The sequence below is a fragment of the Aulostomus chinensis genome, chromosome 7 (genome assembly GCF_037954235.1).
Source record: "Aulostomus chinensis isolate RoL2024-O1b breed Wild chromosome 7, RoL_Achi_v1.0, whole genome shotgun sequence".
In the NCBI taxonomy this organism is placed as follows: domain Eukaryota; kingdom Metazoa; phylum Chordata; class Actinopteri; order Syngnathiformes; family Aulostomidae; genus Aulostomus; species Aulostomus chinensis.
The window spans coordinates 15,927,501-15,947,024 of NC_141326.1; the positions used below are offsets into that span (position 1 = coordinate 15,927,501).

Consider the following 19,524-nt stretch of genomic DNA (forward strand, 5'->3'; position numbering starts at 1 on the left):
ACAGTATCTCAGTAACACTTTGAATTTGCTCAACTTTGGCACAAACTCCCACTCAGACTCCAGGATGAACTGATTGAACCTTGGCAGTCAAAAGTCCCTGTGATCCTACAAGAATGTGAATTGAATTGTAATGCTGTTTATGGCAAAATATCACAGGGATGTGGAAAAGCATGAAATGATGACATTAAAGGTCATTAAAGGTTCTGCAAAAACACTCTTTGGGCCATTGTTGCTGACTCAGTAATACCTTGAGGGAATAATGGTAATTTGTTTTGCTTTTTTTTTTTAAATGCTCTTTTTTAACCTTTTTATTATCATAAGTCTACAGTACATGCGGTCTTAAGTGAGCCTTGAGAGACGTGAATGTAAACTGCATCTAGGTCGGTTGGCGGAGATCTACAACCGCGCGCAGTGATTCTACTTTACTGTGTATTGCTGCCAGCACTTTTTTGAGCTCATAGTGCGAATAAAGCATGTCATTCAAACACTTAGATCCTGACAGGAAAACATGTTTCTGTCTTACCCCCATTGATCCAGCGGTGACAGGAAGCACGAGTAGTATGTTATAACCTGGGTTCAAAACATTTATAAATAAAAAGGATCGAGCTACACTGTGTAATCAGAGGTTTTTCAACATGAGCAGTGAAATTCTAACTGACAGTAACGGATGTTTTTACTCTTAGGTCACGAGATCTTTAATTGCAGGGTTACTCTTGTTTCCTTTTGTAGTTACCGGACCAATGGGACCCTCATGGAAGCCCCCAAGCAAATCTGTCTGGCCCGGTCTTGCCTCCTGGCACGCCGTTTCCAAACCAGCCACAGCACCGCACCTCTGTACCTGACTCCACCGAAGGCTTTGACCTTAATAAGCCTGACCCTTATGACCTTTACGAAAAGTCCAGGGCTATCTATGAGAGCCGACGTGAGTGCGGAGCATGTTAGTGTGTCGGTATATCACAGGAGACAGAGCCTTATGTTGCATTTGATTTGCTGTCAAACAAAGAGCAAACCGATATTGCATCTGTGTGCGTCAGGTCCGGAATACGAAGAGGTGGAGGTGCACCTTCTGAGGGAGAAGACCGGCTTCGGCTTCCGTATCCTTGGGGGAGACGAGGCCGTGCAGGCTGTGAGTCCGGACGCCCGTGACAAGGCTCGTATGGGACGGGCTGGACCTCACACACATTACATCTCATACACACCATCTTAAATGCACCCTAACATCATCCTCGTGGTTTTAGATCATGACTCTGATTAGCATTCCCCCCGCTAACACACACACATACACACACACACACACACTTACACGCAAGCACACACCCCCATCTAACCCCTGACGTCCTCCCATACTGAAGAAAAGCCTTGCTAACCTGTGCAAGTGTAAACCAGCATGCAAACTATATTACAACAACAACCAAAACCAGTTTGCAGGCTAGATAAGCGTTTGATTCCACCACCTCTCTGTTTCATCCTCTTCGCCTCCATCTATGCTGCTAATATTGATTGTCTTTGAACAGATTGTCATTGGCGCTATAATAGAGAACACTCCCGCTGAGCGTGATGGCCGACTGAGACCTGGGGATGAGCTCATTTCTGTGGATAAAAATGTGGTTGCTGGGAAACCACACAAATATGTTATAGACTTGATGCACGCGGCCGCCCGCAACGGTCAAGTCAGCTTGACTGTGAGAAGGAGAGTGCAAACGCCTGGTAAGGAGATGATTTATTTATACATTCATGTTTTCATGTTTTTTTGCCAACTAAGACTGGAGAACGTAACGCGCATTTCAATGGCATGAATTGAAAACCTTCAATCTGAGTGTCAGCATCTTCTTGTTTGAGCACCACACTCGCAGACATACGTGGATTCATCAGTCTGATTCATGATTCATGTCCTTCCAGAAACTGTAAAACTTCATTAAATTTGGTGACACAACGGCTAGACCTGTCAAATGACAAGCTGATGAGCGATAACTGAGAAGCAAATAGGCTGACGAGATTTTAAATATCTAATAAGTGTGTCTACGTACAGTAAGGGAACTGCTACTTTGACTCATCCTCCAGGGGAGCCGTGCCCTGTGAACGGCCGCAGCCCCAGCTTAGTGTCAACTCAACACAGCTCTCCACGTAGCGACGCAGCCTCGGCTGCCGGCCCTGCGGTGGTTGCCATCCCCTCCGCTACTTCTCCACCAGAGGGATCCACTCTGCAAACCAGCGATGTGGTCATTCACCGCAAGGAGAATGAGGGCTTCGGCTTCGTCATCATCAGCTCCCTCAACAGACCGGAGAACGCCACTGTCATCAGTGAGTTGCTTCTTTCTGGGCCCTTAAAGGTTCCTGTGTACAAAATGTGTAAAACCAGGATTTACAAGAAGGATGTTCACCGGTTCTCGTTACTATATTCATTTAAGGTGCTACATGGTACTTGTTGACTTCTGGCTTATGTGTATTGACAGAAACCAAAACCTTAAAGTGATACTTCCCCCAAATGGTGTGTTTTACCTTTCAAGTTGTGTGTGGGGTTTTTTTTTCCCCCACCACATCACATCTTTGTGACTCCGTGATGCAGAAAGAGCCAGCTATGTACATTTAGATTGAAGCTGATGGCGCCTCATAGCCATGAACTCCTAACAATAAAAAAAAACTGTCAAAAAATGTCCATTTGCAAACACTTTGATTTGAGCTCACTTCAAACAAACCATAACCCTTCCAGGTTCAGAACTCATTCTTTGGAAGCTCAAAAATCACTTTTGGGGTCAAGTATCATTTTAAGAAACACTAATTTTAGTGGATTAAATAGTTCCTGACATATCAGTTGCATTTTCACTGCATGTCCACTGATAAAGTTATGATCTGCTGTTCAACAATGGACAATTAATTATGAGGGGACTTCATATCCATTAGCAATGAATGTACGAAATTAGTGTTTATATTCTTATTAATTAGTGTACTTTGATTTGAATAAGTGAGATGGTTTATGTATGGTTTTCTTTCTCTTGATTGTTGTTGAACTCCCAGTTTGGCCGTTTTGTTTTATATTGGTCTTAATTTCATGCCAGATTGACCATGAATCTGTGAAAGTCAGAAATCTGAACAAATGGAAAGAAAGAAGCTGGTATGCACACACATTGAAGAACTTTTTATGACAATATCCTTCACAAATATTTTCTCTCATCAAATAAATCCACTGCACTCAAAAGATATTCCTATAAATGTTGGATTCCTAGCATCCCCTCTGGGTTTCGTCCTACACCTAGGAATACGCATAGCCCAAAAGTGGGTTTACTATACAGTCGTCATTATAATATCAAACATTAGTTCAGGATGTAATGGTGCATGTTCAACAGACCCTCGGGGATTTTCTCTGCTTGGTGCATCCAGAAATATAATATTGAAGTGAAAACTTTCAGTTGTCTGTTTTTGTGTGAAATGTGTTGATAAAAGCCAACATGCAACGGTGGAATTTAAAAAAGGGGGCAACACTGTTTCATATTCCTGTCTGGCAAGGCTTTATTAATCCTCGAGGGGAAATTTAGTTATAGCAGCAGCATCCGACAGTTAACAGGACTGTACAAATAAGATGAGACGAATCGATACGGCTGGATAACAAAAGTAGAATAGAATCAAAAAGGAAGTAGACTAAAGATTTGGTTCAGTCTCCTACTCACTGTGATGAACATTTGATGAAGGCTGAATGCTCCTTCAGCATAAATATTTATAAGTAAAAGAGAAAACTTGAGACATTGTACTTTAACGTTGAGTTTTATCTGTACTTTTTCTTCAAAATTGGTGCTGACAACCATCTTGTTACTGGCTGTTTCCAGCTGTGCCCCATAAAATAGGACGTATCATCGAGGGCAGCCCTGCGGACCGATGTGGGAAGCTGAAGGTGGGCGATCGGATCCTGGCTGTGAACGGACAGTCCATCATCAGCATGCCGCACGCAGACATTGTTAAGCTCATTAAAGATGCAGGGCTAACAGTCACACTGCACATCATCCCGGAGGAAGGCAAGTGTTTGTGTCAAATGGAATTTAATTTTGCACGGTGAAATTTGTGTGGCACTGAATTCTGATGCATTTGTGATTGTGTGTCTTTGTATTCAACCTCTCACACGTTTTCTGTACTCTTCTGTCCATCGCAGGCTCCCATTCTGGGCCCAGCTCAGAGAAGCAGAGCCCCATGACCCAGAAACACAGCCCCCAACCCAGCCCTGTAGCCCAGCCAAGCCAAGGAGCTGCCCAGCACAGTCAAACGGCCCCTCAGCCGGGCCAAATGGCCCCTCAGACAGGGCAAGCACCTGCCCAGTCCGGCCAGACACCAGCTCAAACAAGCCAAACCATGATCTGCTCTGCTACACCAGCGGCCTCCCAGTCAGCACCAGCCGGAACCCAGCAGAGCCCGGTCACGCAGCCATCTGGCCCTCCTCCACAGCTCTACCTCCATGACGGCAGGTGAGACAGCAGCAGAGTTTGGTAGGATGAATTTATTGTCATCTTCCTGCAGTTTGACTGTGGAAACAACTTCAGTCTCTCGGTTCAGGCTGGGTCCTGCTTTGTTGAGTAACACCACTTAGCTCTTACAGTGTCTGTGAATAATTTACCTAAGGTATCTCTTCTATAATGCAGGAAACCAGTGATCAGGCCCGCCCTGTGTCAAAACTATGGAAGTGTGAGTGCATGCATGCATGAATGGGTGTGTGTGTGTGTGTGTGTGTGTGTGTGTGTGTGTGTGTGTGTGTGTGTGTTTGTGTGTGTGTGTGTGTGTGTGTTTGTGGGTGTGGGTGTGTGTACCCCTCCCAGAGCTGTGGATTTATGCCCCCCCCCCTTTTTTTTTACAAGTGTAAGAGTTGGTGATATTTCCATCCGTCTAGGTGACCCTCGCTAACTGCACACACACTAGTTCCCATACACTCGTACAATAGCAGTCTAACATCCCCATCAATGTGCAGTTTGGAACACCGCCCACGCTCAAAGGAGACAACACGTGAGGTTGAAGTGTCCTTGTGTGCTTCCTCAGACTGATTATTCTCCTCACAGGTCAGAGGTAAAAGCCAGACAGGATGTCAAACCTGACTTCCGCCATCCTCCATTCACGGATTACAGGCAACCACCAGTAGACTACCGTCACCCACCAGTGACTGATTATCGACAGCCCCCGACGCTGGACTACCGACACCCGCCCGGTCTGTTGGACTTCAGACAGCATCCCGCTGCTGCACAGTTCCCTCTGGGTATCGCTGCAGACTTCAGACCACAGGTACAATTATGCCAAAGACACACTGGTGAAGCCTGAAGAAGTTCAAATCAATATTTATATAAAAATGTATCACGTGACAGTGTTGAATGTCCGATGTTAGAGAATTATCACACCTGGATGAAGGCTCCACCAAACAGACACAACAGATATAGTCGGTAACTAGCTTGTAAACACAGAAGAACATTTAGCAGCTGAGGAGCCAGACATTTCCCTCTGGAGCTGAATGAGGCCAGAAATAGAGCCAGGAGAGATATTATACCAACGGTTACTGGGTGGAAACAAGCCAATACAAATGAGTGTTATTTTTGCTTCCTGACTGCTACATGTGTAAATAAGCAACTGAGCTACTAAAATGATGATGAAATGTCAATGTTGTACTCACAACTTGTTTCCACTGCCCCCAAGTGGTTAACATCGTCACCTCCTTAAAATAACTGCCGTTCATTTTTTGACCAAAAAAAAATTTTTTTTTTTAGCTTAAATGATGTTTCGTCTCCAGTTTTATTTGTTTTCTGAAAAACGTGAAAAAATAACTTGAGGCGATTATTTTAAGAGGGCGACGGTTACGTATTTGTGTGGAGCTGTGCTAGTGGAGGCTGTTGTGGATTTTTCATGCTGTATTTGCTTTGGATTTATTACAAGTGTCCTGCTCTTGTGTCCTTCAGGACTTTGATTACTTCACAGTGGAGCTGGAGAAAAGCGCAAAGGGTTTCGGTTTCAGCATCCGCGGGGGCAGAGAGTACAAGATGGACCTATTTGTGTTGCGTCTTGCGGAGGACGGACCTGCCATACGTAATGGGAGGATGAGGGTGAGATGACAAATGAGGCAGCTTGGAGGGACAGTGGCTGTTTTCTGAAAATAAACATAATATTTGGTTATGATAGCATTGCTATTTGATACTGATTTTTGTTGTGCAGTCTGCCCCTCTTCTTTACGACACAGCAGTAGCTCAGAGGTTAGGGGGAACGCAAACAAGTAAACATGCAAGTGACCTCACTGATAGAGTGACCCCACCCCCACCCTCCTCCACTTGAGCTGCTCCGCGGGCACAAGCAGAAGTGTTGTGTAGATAAGTCAACCCTCCGTGGATGATGTGTCTTGACAGAAGTCAAACGTGTCCTGTGTCTCCTCCAGGTAGGGGATCAGATCATAGAGATTAACGGGGACAGCACGCGGGACATGACTCACGCCCGCGCCATTGAACTCATCAAGGCAGGAGGCAGGCGGGTCAGGCTGCTGCTAAAGAGAGGCACCGGACAGGTGCCAGAATATGGTGGGTTTTCTTGGCACCGACCAGAGTGGTTAAACATCCCCCTCTCTCTAATCTTTCTCTCTCCTCAGTCTCTCACCTGAACTTTCTCACTTTATATGGAGATTAAGTGTTCTGAGCCAACATGGCATCTCCCAGCACAGTGTGTGTTTACTCTACAGCACATAACAAGCAGAATAACCCTTTCCTGCTATTAATATGTCTGCATTTTACTACCTGTCATCTCAACTTTGTGTCTGTGTGGGGGAAAAAAAAAAACATTTTGAACAAACACGGTAATAACATTTCTGTAGCTTTTTCCTACATGTGTTGTAACACCCCTGCTTTAAGTCTAATGATTGGTATAGGCTTCTACTTGCCTTCCCTCAGGAATGGTACCTCCCAACCTCTCCATGTGCATGAAAGGTGACACATTAAGCTCCCCCTATTTCTTCCTAATGGGCCACTCTAAAGACACGGTTTGTGAAAAACTGCATGTCTCTCTTTCCATTCTGATTAACGTGCTGTGTGCATGATTAAGACCTAATGCATGGGAACAGTAAACAGTCTGTGTGGGTGCGTGCGTTTGTTTGTTTGTCATCGTAAGACCGCAAAATGGTTAGAAGTGACCCTCTACGTGAAATTGAGTGATGGTGAAGAAGGCTGTGAAGAACACTCTGTGAAATCAATCTGCTCAGAGCTGCTTCGATCAGTCGCTCACACAGCCGTGAATATCTTCACGTTTCAAGCTCTGAATGAATTCTTTTGCACCAAATGAAAAATATAGAACACACGAGTTGTCCTTCATGTCTAAACGTGTTTAGATAAGCCCGTCAGCGTAGCCTGGGTGTGTGCTGTCGACACACATTTGCATGCAAGTTTGCCTGACACGTTAGCCTGTGGTGTTTGACTGTATTATTGTGTACTGCTTCTGTCTTCTCCTCTTTCTTTCGTGTCAATCCCTTCATCTCTATCCTCATGAGCATGTTTGTCTCCTCCCCCACAGACTGTGCCGGCCCCTGGGATTCCCTTTCTACAATCCACTCTGCCCTGCAGGAAGTGACCCTTGAATCCCGCCCGAATCCATTGTCTCCATCCCATCCAGCCTCAGCCCCAGACTCCCCTCATCAGCTCCCTTTAGAGGCCACAGTGTGCATGGCAGACAAGGTTCCACAGCTGACAGACCATAGCTCTATTAGAGGGGCTACAGGTGGCAGGTCCACCCAGCAGAAGTGCATCATCAGGGGGCAGGGAACCCCTCAGGGGTCTGGAGAGGTGGACTGTGCGCCAGGCGATAGACATCCTCTGGCTTTGCCTCCCAAATCTGTCCTGGGGAGGTCTGCTGATAAAAGAGAGCGTTCAAGGGAGAGTTGTTCCCCCTGCTGTGAGAGGAAGGGCCTGAACACCCAGGCGATGAGCACGGTCTGGCCCTGGGACCCATATTTGAGTGTAAATTTGAATGGAGCCTCTCTCGGCGGTGGAGACGGACACGTCAGCCTCCAGGAGAGACTGGTGTCCAGGGGTCTGTTCCCCAGAGAAGACGAGAGGGCCAGTGGCCACAGTGGGCTCTGCTGCTCCTCTAAAACTGTGGAGGATCCTCCTGCAAGGAGTGCAGCTGCCTCCCCTGGGCCCTGGAACGTCCCTGGGTCTGACAAAATGCCTGGCACCCTGAGGTCCTGGACCTCCACAGTAAGCAGGTAGAGAGGATCTAGTTTGGAGCGGATCACACTGTCTGGCTACTCTTTCAGTTCACCTACAGATGGAAAAACAGTATACTTCCCTCACTCTCACTTTCTATCCTGTTTTCCTCTCCATCTACTTCTGACATCATATTTTATGTTTCTTATGAAATGATTATTACACCCACCACCTTAAAAAGCAGAGGAACGTTTGCAGCTACTGTAACATGCAGTATGAACCCAGATGGAGTCGACATGTAGGCATTTTGTGCCCTCAAATGTGGGAGTTTTCACCACAGATGGAACTGTGGAGCTTTGTTTTCAACATGAACCTTTAACTGCTCAACCGTATCTGTCTCAGATTGGTGAGTGCAACTTAACCTCAGATGGAACAAGGTTCCTCGCAGGAGAGACATATGTGCATCGAAGAGATTTACTTTTGCTCCATTTTCTCTGTGCAGTGGGACGAATGAGACTAGGAATCTGTCCAATGTAGGCAGTGAGACTGAAACGTCTCTTGAGCTCCTGGAGGACATGGCACTGACCCAAATGACAGCTTGGTTAAGCAGATATGCGTTAGATCTCTCATGCCTACCAATATATCATATACTGTAAATGTAAAGATGTCAAAAATATGTACATTTGGTAACTCAAAAGCATACCTGTTGGTGTTTGAGGCAGTGTTGTAGTTAGATGCATTGTAAACAACACCAGGACAGTATTTAGATCACCTTCTCCATGGCCTCGTCTATGACTACATATCAACGACTTTGCAAGTCACTAGACCCAAACCGCCGGGGGGAGACGGTGGTCCCGTGCATGGATACAAACCACCATGTCATTACACAGGGACTCCCATGTCCTTCAGAGGTAGAACATAGAGAGGACATCACCTGTGGAGCTCTTTTTTTCCATCAAGTTGAACTGACAGCTGGCTTAGTAAGAACTCATGATACTGTTCTGTACACAACTCGATCACAAGTCGACCATGCATTCATTGTGCAGACTTATAACCTGTGTTGTATTCATTTAATGCTCAACAGAACAAGTGTGTCCAGTCTATATTTCCCATTTCTATGCCTTTTACTGTGCTAAGTGTACCACATCACTGTGGGAGAGGGGCATCGGCGCGGGGAAGAGGAGGCCGCTGGTTACGAGGTGGGGCGGAGTGCCTTACTCAAACTAATGCACATCTGTTGCCGTGGTGATTTGTTTTTGGGAACTGAATGCAAAATTAGTGACCACGCACACATATCAGCAAACTGTTGAGTTGTGGAGCCTCTTTCTCTTCGGACTTGACACGGAGCAGCAGCAGCAGCAGTATATACCAGTTACCTTGATGCACTAAGCTGTACGGCTTATCAGTGGCAGTGATTGCCCTCGTCCCCCGCCGGTGTTTAAACGGGGGATCAAATGTAGCCTGAATCATCACATCCTCTTGTCTGTGAAGATTCTCAGTCAGTCATCGGGGGGGTCCGAGGAGGCTTGAATCCAGGGGAAGAGAAAGTAGAGCTGTGAACGTTTGTCAAGACAGGGTCATTCTCAAAGTTAGCCGTGTTTTCCTGCTGTCACACGAGTCTCCAGCTTGATTTGTCCACTCTGTATAAAGGAAACATTTTAATTTGCTTTGTTGCAGGCAGTTGCAATCCTCCCTGTATCTTAGATTGTCTGTGACACATAAAAGCGTTGAAATATGTTTTATTACAAAGTTTGTTACCAGCAGAAAGTCGAGGCATGCTGCTAAATCACCAGGTTCCTGAATTTCTCCATTTTCTATTTCTCTCAACAAGATGTTTGCGCTCATTACAAACATATCACCAGAGCTTTTGTGTACTGAAGGACCAGATGAGTTCTTGAGAAAAAAAAAAAAATCACAGTGCTTTGTGACAATGTGTGACTGAATGCAGCATGTTGGCACATCTGAGGTGTACTTGTAAACTGCTGTGGGCCTTCTGGTAGACTGCTATTAGCATGCCAACGCGCCTGCAGACTGAGACGTGCGAGACCTTGTGCATAAAGCATCGACACTGATCTTTACCCACAACGGTTTTCCAGTAGAGGATGCGGTCTTGATATTTCTGAGCTAACGCGTTAGCGAGGAGCTTTAGAAGACTGTAGAAATGTGTTCACCGTGGAAGAATACGTCATCCAGCCCTTTGTCTCCTTCCAGGCCGCCACCCTGCCTGTTGTGAGTGGTTTTTGTATACTAAAACAAAAGAAAAAAAACTGCTTTATTGGAACCTGTGACGGATGGCACGTTCATGAGTCCCCATCGAGATCAAGTAAAACTGTGTAGTGTTAATTGTGTACTATTCACCTTGTACAGCTGTATTCCTACAAATATGGTTTACTGTATCATTGATACTGTAGTTTCAAAGACGTGAACAACTATTTTTATGAAATGCGACAGTACTGATATATTACATTTTGCTAAAAAACAAAAAAACTTGTTTACTGAAAGATATTCTGAAATACTGTCAAATAAACTCTTGACATGGTGTAAAGTACTCTTCTGTAGGTGTTGTCTTGCTCGCTGCTCCCATGGATTTATACGAGAGTTCAAGTCAAACAGGGCGGAGACACATTTTTACCAGTAAATTTCAATGACTTTCCCCTCACATTCCAGGAAAATGTCCACGCCTCTGCGTCCTATGACACGAGGCAAGCGTTTTGTTCTTTTTGCTTCAATACTGACGCGCCACAATTTTTCATCTGATGTGGCCGACATTTCAAGATGTGGAGTACACTAACAAGTTCATTTGATATTATCATATTCTGTTCACACTGAAAAAAAAAATCATGTTGACGTTACGAATTTGAATAAGTAACAATTTCTTCAGTTCAATCAATCATATTTACCATGTTATTTCCAAGAAGAGATACCGCTACATTAAAAATGGCCGATCACGGCTGATACTTATGACCTGAATCCCTGTATGAAAATGTCTTGTAAGACGTGAAAAAGAAGCAAATCTATCCAAACTGGCTGGTATGGGGTCCATTGCGCGACCTCAGCTGATACAGGGAACATGATACAGGAAATCAACATGAAGCCAAAGATTTTTCGAGGGCAATCTCGAATAAACCAAACTACTCTAAAAAGTGATTTGGAAGCAAATTTCCATTTTTCAAAAACTTTAATTTTCCAAAACCTTTTTCCAGGCTTATAAAAGTCCATTTCCATATTGAATGACATTTCCAGGTTTTTCGTGACCGCAAGTACCCTGATCAAAGACGGTAAAATTAATAACCAGAGGCACATTTGTAGAACTCTCGCCTTTTTATCCCAATTTAAATACTCAGCAAACCCCACGCTGATGTTTCTTTTATTGTGGATAATAAAATCACGCGCTTGCAGTTGGTCAGAGCTGATTTGACTTTTATTAAGTCACCGAACGAAATTAAAGGGATAAAAAGAGAGAGAAGTAATTTATCTTGAGGAGGAAGTTTGTGATGAAGCCCAGACACGAGTGGGAGTGAAGGCACTTAAACACCAGACATCATATTCACGCAAGTGTAAATGCTTCAGTCCTGCTGCTGCTGCAGCTCCCCAGTGATGCAGACATTAAATTAGCGGAAGTATCGCTTCTATCTCCTCCCAGATAGATGAGGAATGATCTAAATCTACCCCCGCCGACACATTTATTTAAAACAGATCAAAGAAATTACACATTTATGAACAGATCAGAGACATTTTTATGCAAAAGCAATTTGTAAACGTGTTTCCATTCCTCATTGCTGTAGGTGAGGCTCAGACGGTGCACTGCAACTCTCACTCCTGGGTGTAGTTTTCTGTAGGAGTCGCGGATTCGCCGTTTACAGGCGCATTCAGAGGATCCTCCTGGAACACCACAAACGTAGACTTATTTACACAACAGGTTCCCGTGTCTCATCTCCGACACATTCCTACTCCAGTGAATTCACCAACCTTCAGTGGACCGTAAATTCCGATTTGAAAACGACAGCAAACGACATCAACCAAGAAGCCGACCATCCCGTGGAGCATACCTGGGGGGAAGGGGGGGGGGGGGTTACTGATCACCACTCAATAATAAGCATTTTGCACACATTAATAGGATTTTGCAAGCTACTGCGTCTATTTTTGTCCAAGGAGCAAAAATATCTCCTATCACTTTCATATATTAGTCTTTTTCAAGAATATTCTCTTTTACAGTTCTGGAAAAAAATAAAGATCCATTTTAAAAGGTGATTTCCTGCTGACCAAAGTACCCAGACTGGTTTCAAAAGTGGTCCCAGTCTGGCTCCTGGTATGAAACAAAGAACTCAGATATGATGTGTGTAGGAGAACACGATCCAACTCCCAGGTGAACCTGAACTCCTGGAACGACATGGATTCTTTATGGTTGTGACGAGACTCAAACTGACGCAGCTTGAATTGAAGAAAAAAGTAATAAAATGAGAAAGTGCCACGTTTTATGATGAACTTTCTCCCCCACAATCAGTTGTTGTCTGTGGGAAATGTCTGTGTTCAAACCCTAACTTGCAGGAGTGAATCCATCACTGTGATGATTCATTTATGATGATGCGGTTTCAGGTTGCAGTGAGAAAAAAAAAAAAACACCACTGCACTTCCTTGTTCAGGTGTTCAGATGCTAGCAGGGAAGCTTTGCCAGCTAAATTCAGATAACCAGCTTTTACATTTCTGAGCTGTGACATCACAAATCGACATAATCGCTATTATTGTTTGGTTTTTTTTGTAGTATCACGATGCATCGAAGAAAATAAAGCCCACTAAATATTTCCTGGGAAGGATCCCTCTCACACACCTCGAATCTCTTTAAATTGATTTTCATACTAAAGTTAAAGACTTTGGTTAGACGCACTTCAAAAACTATTGGAGCTCAAGTAAAACCTGGAGATGGTTGTTGGAGAGCGAGAGCGTGTGAGGACCTGTGGTGGAGAAGATGCCTCCGACGATGCCACACAGTCGCACCAGGAACTGCCAGAGAGGCATGTGCTGCTCCGTGACTTTCACCATGAGTGAGCTGATATCGTACTTCATGAAGATCCCCGAGACGCCGTGGCTACCGGCGGCGTGGTTTATCACACGTTCCTGTGGGAGGACACATTAGTCTTTGCCTTACTGAGACACGTGCAAACCTATCCAAAACAGAAACCTACCCGCTCTGTGACGGAGTACTGATGCGTGTCTGCAGAGATCTTATAGGTGTTCAGTTTGGTGGGGACGATGGTGATGAAGTACTGGAACATGTGGTTGGCTGCAGAGAGTCAAGCATGTCTGATGAGTTAGCGCATGGCTTTTATCCTCAGTGGTCACGTGACAGGAATAAGAGACGTACGCTCAGGCGAGACTTTCTCTGTGCCGTCCAGAGGGCTGATAATTCCAGGGATGGCTTCCCCGAAGGATAAGTGGTCAATCCGGTGAGAAAAATTATACGCTGTAACACAACAACAGACCAAACAATGACCAATATGTGTCACAGCAGCCACGACGACACAAACAAAACATGACCTCACCTAAAAAGTATTTTACCTTTCAAGCACTAACAGAAGTCTTGAACTCACAGAGACATTTTTACCACCTTCATTACTTCTTGGTGACAACAGCAAAAGCGTCCAAAAGTTCAGCGTAAGCAGGCTCCGAGCTCAAAGCATGTCTGGCTTTTCCTCTCCGGAGTCACCAAGAAGTCATGCAGGGGAGAAAAATGGGAGGAATGCAGAGTACTTCAAAGTAAAAAGACACTTTTAAGGTGAAGAAATGCTTTATGGGTCGGTGTAGACACCAAAACATCCAACTGCAGATAAGCAGGGTTTTTATAAAAGAAGCAGAAATGTTTCTCAACCCTTAAGATATTCAGACATGCGTCTTTGCTACCAACAACAGAATCAACTCACTGTCGTGGCTAACGAGGGCCGCCAGGTGAGCGTGGCCCCTGGGATGTGGGATGGACCTGCGCAGGGATGAAACAATCAGATTCCACAAACAAAAATGCTTTCTTGCTGAGAATGAGGAGTTAAAACAAACGCACTAGGAAATGCGAAAGCTATTTGTTCTAATAAATATGAAAACACCGCTCCAGTTCCTCTTTGCCGCGTGGATACGTACTTGCCTACAGTAATGTGGAAGTTTCCTGCAACCTTGTTGACATACAGATGTCCATGAATCCTGCAGGAATTAAGAGAAGTGGAACTGTCCTCGCTATGGGAGAGAAGCAACAGAATGTGGAGGGAATTACATGTTAATCACTGCATATGGAAGGTGCTTTATAATTATACTCATATATTCATCCTCCCCAGCATGAGCAGACCTTTGAGGCTGAGCGGGCGGAGCTGCTTTTAACGCAGCCTTGAAGAGAACATCCTGGAGGGAGTGTTCTACTCTCAGACGCTCCTGGATGTGCAGAAGAGTCCTGAGAGGAACAAGTACAAGGGGAGAGACTTTTTTTTTTTTTTTTTTTTTTAAAAGGCTGACTCTTTTTCAGTTAATTACATGACATTTTGAATCCAAGATTATCATTTATTTGACAAAACGGGCGGTAAAAGTGATCCTGCAGACGTAGCGCATACAGACACATCATCAGTTTAACTTACATGTGCCACAACCTTTGCTGCGGGGAAAGCTCAAAGTTGACCTGCAAATACAGACAAGTAGTAAACTGTGAAGTTGGCACAAGGACACTTCCCAACTGAAACACCGGATGGATGAACATGCACTTTCATTGTACCGCGGACACATTCTACTCCTTACCACTGGCGCTAATACTCACTGGTTCATATTTGAGGCCATCAGAGGCAACCATGGTCTCTGCCAGGTCCAGAACATCAGCCCCCACATCTGTATTTATCCACACATGCTAGTTAATAATCATCACCCTGGTCCATGAATGTGTGTAAATAATGCTTTAATAAAGGGTTCAGTACGTACACTGGCACCTCATTGCCACTGTGATATCAATATTTATCTTCAGTTTACTGAAAATGAAGAAGAGATGCATTGAAGAGATTCAGAGCATTAGAACCTCTGACAGCTGTTGTACTGAGGAGAAAACATCAACCATCCCCTTAAGAGGATGAGCATGTTCAGCTTTTACTGAGTCTGTTTGAGGAGTTGAATTATTCTAACAGTGTCTCGTTTGCGGTGCTGTGTAACGACTGAGTTTTACTGATACGTGGAGCTGATATTTTTCCATCCCATTTTGATGAAATGCATCAGAATACAAGGAACTTCAGAGGAAGCTGAAGCACCAACATGGCCTCTTTACCTGCTGAAGTCTTTGTCCACCTCATACTCGTACTTCATCCACGTGTCCCTGTACACAAAGAACTCCAGGAAGGCGAGGACAGCCATGACACTGAATGCTATGAGAGACACTGGCAAGAGGGTCAGACGTGTCAATGCTATCAGCAGGAAGTTGAAGAGAGACGTAATGGTGATTTTGCGGTACCTGTCCCGCCGCTGGCCGTGGACTCCACATAGCTCTCGGGGACTTTGGGGAAGGCGTCCAATTCTTTGACCAGCGTCAGGGCTTTCTTCTTGGTCAGTCTCCTCATGTCACCGCTGGTTAACGGTGTTTGTTGAGTTTAAATACGGCTTTACGTTTGTCTTCAGCGGGTTATTTAACTTCAGGTTACCGTGCTGATGTTGACATCATGACAGCTCTCGTGCTACCTTTATCTTTTTTAGCTGCTAGCTGGCAACAACTTGGTTGCTGGCGAGTCAAAGATGGAACCATGTTATATCGCGAGTCCAGACATCGGTTTAAGCGTTTCTTCGCAAATTTAAGCATAAAAAACCTGCTGGGTAAATATGATGTGGATTAGATTATTTGACCTCAAAAAAAGTGCACATATTTCGACTCAGCGCCCTCTGACGGTGACCAATGATTCTTCTTCTTTGGATATTTTATCGGTCGACTAAGAGCTTTGGGCGTATCACCGCCACCCACTGATCTGGAGTGTAAACTACAGGCACATTCCCACAATTTCAGCATCTCAGCACGATTATACTTTTGTTTCCGCTTCTTCTTCAACAATTTTCGACGTAGAATTTACATTCAAACATGAGAAGGATCAGAAAATGCTGGTCCAACATAAGTCATTTCATGACAGAAAATTCCATCCACCATTATTTTTCTTGTGTCACAATCTGTGGGTGCTGGTGAAGACGAGTAAATATCTACCTTTCTCAGGTCCTCAATATGTTGAAGCATAGAACATATTCAAGGTGACATCTTCCCATTTCTAAAGATGCCGTTTATCTGCTGGAAATATACATCCATCTGAGCCAGGCAGAGAACACACAAACAGGGTCAGTCAGAGAGACAGTTCGGAAACATCAAGCCAGTATTGTTCATATTTCACCAGCATTTGCCCTCACAGACCACCCCCACCCATCTAAAGGAGGGTTCATGGCTAAACACCTTGGTGTTGTGGACATCCAGGTCCCGGCCGGCTGTACGCAGGAGTTTACATAAATACTCCAGTGACTCCTCGTCTCCTTTTTTCAATAAAGTCTGTAAGCAAGTGAGAACCACTGAGTCGCTCAACAGCCGTTGCTTAAACAGTTCCCCAATGAGTTGGATATTCCCGAGGGAGCACCGTCTTTCCTTCTCCTGGGCCACCTGACGCTGCTCTTCCTGAGGACACACACAAGCGTGTGTCAATGTCACATGATCAGCAGACAAAGTTGTGGGTGAGAAAATTATCGTTAAAAAAGTTTCTTACATCTTTAGCAGCTTCATAACTTGGGACCTTCTCAAACTCTCCCTTGCAAAGACGGATCAGCAGCTGATGGAAATTCACGTTTCCCTGACTATCTGAGGTGGGAACGTTTAACTGAGAGAAAGAAATAAAGATGGTAATGAAGAGTGACGACTCAACTCATACATCAGTCAAAGAACTGATATGAAGCAAGCTTATTTGGGGAAATGGACAAAACATCAAACACCAAGATGGAAGAGTTGCATGGAAACTAACACTGTTTAACTGAGTAAAACAGTGTGATTAAGACAACAGGATTACAGATTCCCAAACTATCTGATACTTACATCCATCAGGCAACGGCACATGTCTGCATACACGCCTGAGTAGTGAGGTTCCATGATGGCCTTCTCAAAAACAAGACCGGCTGCCCCCCTCAGCCTTGCCTCCGTGTCCAGAGGCAGCTCCCTCACTTGGGTGGTTCTCTGGTGTCAGCTTGTTCAAGATGCAGCGCAGTTCACCAAAAAGTTCATTGGTATCCATTTTCTCTTTAGCTGAAGTATCCTTCCTCATCAAGGGTTTCCATGCAGTTTTAGCTTTATTAAGCTGTACATCGTTGTTGAGGGGCTCAAGTTTCCTGGGCTCAATGTGATGACCCTTGGACGGACAGACATCTCAGTGCAGTGCCCCAACAAGTTGGTCGGCATCACTATTCTTGCCGTCTTTGACAGAAGTATCCTTCCTTGTTAAGGGTTTCGATGCAGTTTCAGCTTTATGAAGCTGTACATTATTGTTGAGGGGCTCAAGTCTCCTGGGCTCACTGTGATGACCCTGGGATGGACGGACATCGCGGTGCAGTGCCCCAACAAGATGGTCTGTATCACGTCTGTTCCCGTCTTTGGCAGACGTATCCCTCCCTACCTTTTTTATATAACTTTATTTCAAGTTGTTCAAAGTACAAACAATCAAGGCACATTTTGTCATATCAACTTAGGAGACATTGAAGCAGCTTCAAGCAATAAAAGAAAAAAGATAATAGAAAAAAAGGAGAACAGAAAGAAAACAACACTGTGAGCATCTCATTTTAGAAGAGCAAAAAGGTCCATTAAAGAAAGCTGTCTCTGGGCATTACTGCTAGTCATGTCATACAAGGATCTTTTGCACAGCTCATTCTTCCATTCACTGACGTGGGCTTTCACCTTGAAGTATTTGCATCTATGAATAAAATGTTTCGCAAGTGAAATTAAATTGTTCACCAAGAAGTCCAAGTTCTTCTCCTTCAACTGAACTCCCACTTTAATCGACATCCAGTTCAGAGGGTGCAATGTCATTTGTTGGGTTAATAACCAGCCCTGTAAGGACAACCAAAATTCAGAAACATGCACACATTCAAAGAAAATATGTCCCACCGTTCCAATGTCATTCTCACAAAATCCACATGAGTTTTTGTCCCAATTAAATCTTGTATGTAAGAAGTGGTTAGATGGATAAATGCAATTTAACAGTCTAAATGTGACCTCTTTAGCTTTAGGAAGAACTGGATAGGATAAATATCGCTTCCCTGTCTTTCTTGCCTCTTCAACACTGTAATCACGCAAAACTTTTCCAAAATAAAGTTTGTTTTTAAAGCTTTTGGGTTTTTAAGTCCATTGATGATGGTGCTTTACTGTTGTTACTGTGAAACAAAACAAACAAAAAAACTGTAGAGCTTTGTTTGCTGTCGGACCATTTCCTCTTATGAATATGAAATTTACCTAAAATTAAAACAAATTGTACAAAGAAAATGAGGTCCTTTTTGACTTCGTTGTCTTTAAAATACAGAAAAATGTCCTTCTCTTGCAGATTTAAAGGCTGTTGTTTTTTTCCTTTTCATAAAATTCTCCACATTGGACCAGAATGTTCGGCTGTACAAGCAGTGATAGAATAAACGTTCAATGGATTCTTCACACAAGCTACAGAAATGACAAGAGTATCCAATTTCAATTTTAAATCTCTCCGATGTTTTTTTTAGCTGGACACATTCTATGTGTAATTCTGAAAGATACCTCTTTAATCTTATTGTCGAGACAAAATTTACCCCCGATCAGCCACACTTTTCCAGTCTACGTCAGTCTAAAGAGAATTCCTGTACATTTTTGCCGAAGGAACAGATTCATTTCTCAAAAGATGTCTAATAAATTTGTTTGAACATTTGTTTTTTTTTTGTAACATCAATGTTTCCCTACATAAAATACTCCATACTGGAGCTGTCACATACATTTCAGTTCTAGAACCAAAAAGGAGCTGCAATACTTTCCTATTGACAGCATTATAAACAACATTATATTCCTCTGGTGTTCTGCTCTATCAAATTTAGACACAAATTCTTCACAAATTAACAACTGGCCATCAGTTTTCATAAACTGAGACCAAAATGATGATTTTTTTCTTGTACTGAATACTCCTGTTATTCCAGATGTAATCGCTTGTTAGCGAAAAATTGTGTTTGTACACTAATTTCCGCGTGAGCAGAGCTTGTTTGTGAAAATTTGCTAATTTTACAGGTAATTTATCGGGATTGCGTTCACATTTCAACAGGAAATTAAGTCCTCCAATTGAATTAAAAATAAACTTAGGGAAGGCATTCCAAATGTTATCTTCTTGGTGAATGAGTTAAG

The 19,524-nt window shown here is 43.8% G+C and overlaps 2 protein-coding genes and 1 long non-coding RNA gene across 9 annotated transcripts in view; 1 reads left to right on the forward strand and 2 right to left on the reverse strand.

Moving 5' to 3' along the window:
* The window catches only part of magi2b (membrane associated guanylate kinase, WW and PDZ domain containing 2b), an 83,523-nt gene extending 72,843 nt beyond the window's left edge, over positions 1–10,680 (forward strand). For 4 of the 7 annotated variants that reach the window (XM_086208734.1, XM_086208737.1, XM_086208736.1 and 1 more), the window contains 10 exons: positions 730–922; positions 1,035–1,150; positions 1,515–1,707; positions 2,062–2,301; positions 3,822–4,007; positions 4,142–4,451; positions 5,037–5,256; positions 5,922–6,065; positions 6,392–6,530; positions 7,513–10,680. In XM_086208734.1, the coding sequence (XP_086064860.1) occupies positions 730–922; positions 1,035–1,150; positions 1,515–1,707; positions 2,062–2,301; positions 3,822–4,007; positions 4,142–4,451; positions 5,037–5,256; positions 5,922–6,065; positions 6,392–6,530; positions 7,513–8,207 (2,436 nt within the window). In that variant the 3' untranslated portion in view covers positions 8,208–10,680. Of the gene's footprint in view, positions 1–729; positions 923–1,034; positions 1,151–1,514; positions 1,708–2,061; positions 2,302–3,821; positions 4,008–4,141; positions 4,452–5,036; positions 5,257–5,921; positions 6,066–6,391; positions 6,531–6,896; positions 6,986–7,512 lie in introns of all 7 variants that reach the window. The other 3 variants (XM_086208739.1, XM_086208740.1, XM_086208735.1) reach the window with 3 other exon arrangements.
* A 619-nt stretch (positions 10,681–11,299) lies between these two features.
* Positions 11,300–16,066, reverse strand: LOC147258740 (endoplasmic reticulum-Golgi intermediate compartment protein 2-like). Its single transcript, XM_086208741.1, has 13 exons — positions 15,613–16,066; positions 15,430–15,538; positions 15,093–15,139; positions 14,935–15,002; positions 14,759–14,799; positions 14,476–14,577; positions 14,274–14,366; positions 14,063–14,118; positions 13,507–13,605; positions 13,328–13,425; positions 13,097–13,259; positions 12,114–12,193; positions 11,300–12,026 (listed from the first exon to the last, which is right to left on the reverse strand). The coding sequence occupies exons 1-13, from the start codon at positions 15,716–15,718 to the stop codon at positions 11,958–11,960; spliced, it is 1,131 nt and encodes a 376-aa protein (XP_086064867.1). The 5' UTR covers positions 15,719–16,066; the 3' UTR covers positions 11,300–11,957.
* A 239-nt stretch (positions 16,067–16,305) lies between these two features.
* On the reverse strand, positions 16,306–17,002 carry LOC147258741 (uncharacterized). The gene is made up of 3 exons (XR_015116806.1): positions 16,892–17,002; positions 16,588–16,803; positions 16,306–16,446 (listed from the first exon to the last, which is right to left on the reverse strand). It is a non-coding gene; the product is annotated as an uncharacterized LOC147258741 (long non-coding RNA).
* Positions 17,003–19,524: the final 2,522 nt, after the last annotated feature.

Coding starts and splice junctions, on each gene's coding strand:
- LOC147258740 (XM_086208741.1), bottom strand. CDS start 15,718: ATGAGGAGACTGACCAAGAAGAAAGCCCTGACGCTGGTCAAAGAATTG. Junction 15,003..15,092: donor AGTGGCAATGAGGTGCCAGT/GTACGTACTGAA, acceptor GGATAAATACAG/ATGTGGGGGCTGATGTTCTG. Junction 12,194..13,096: donor AGGCATCTTCTCCACCACAG/GTCCTCACACGC, acceptor CCTTCCCCCCAG/GTATGCTCCACGGGATGGTC.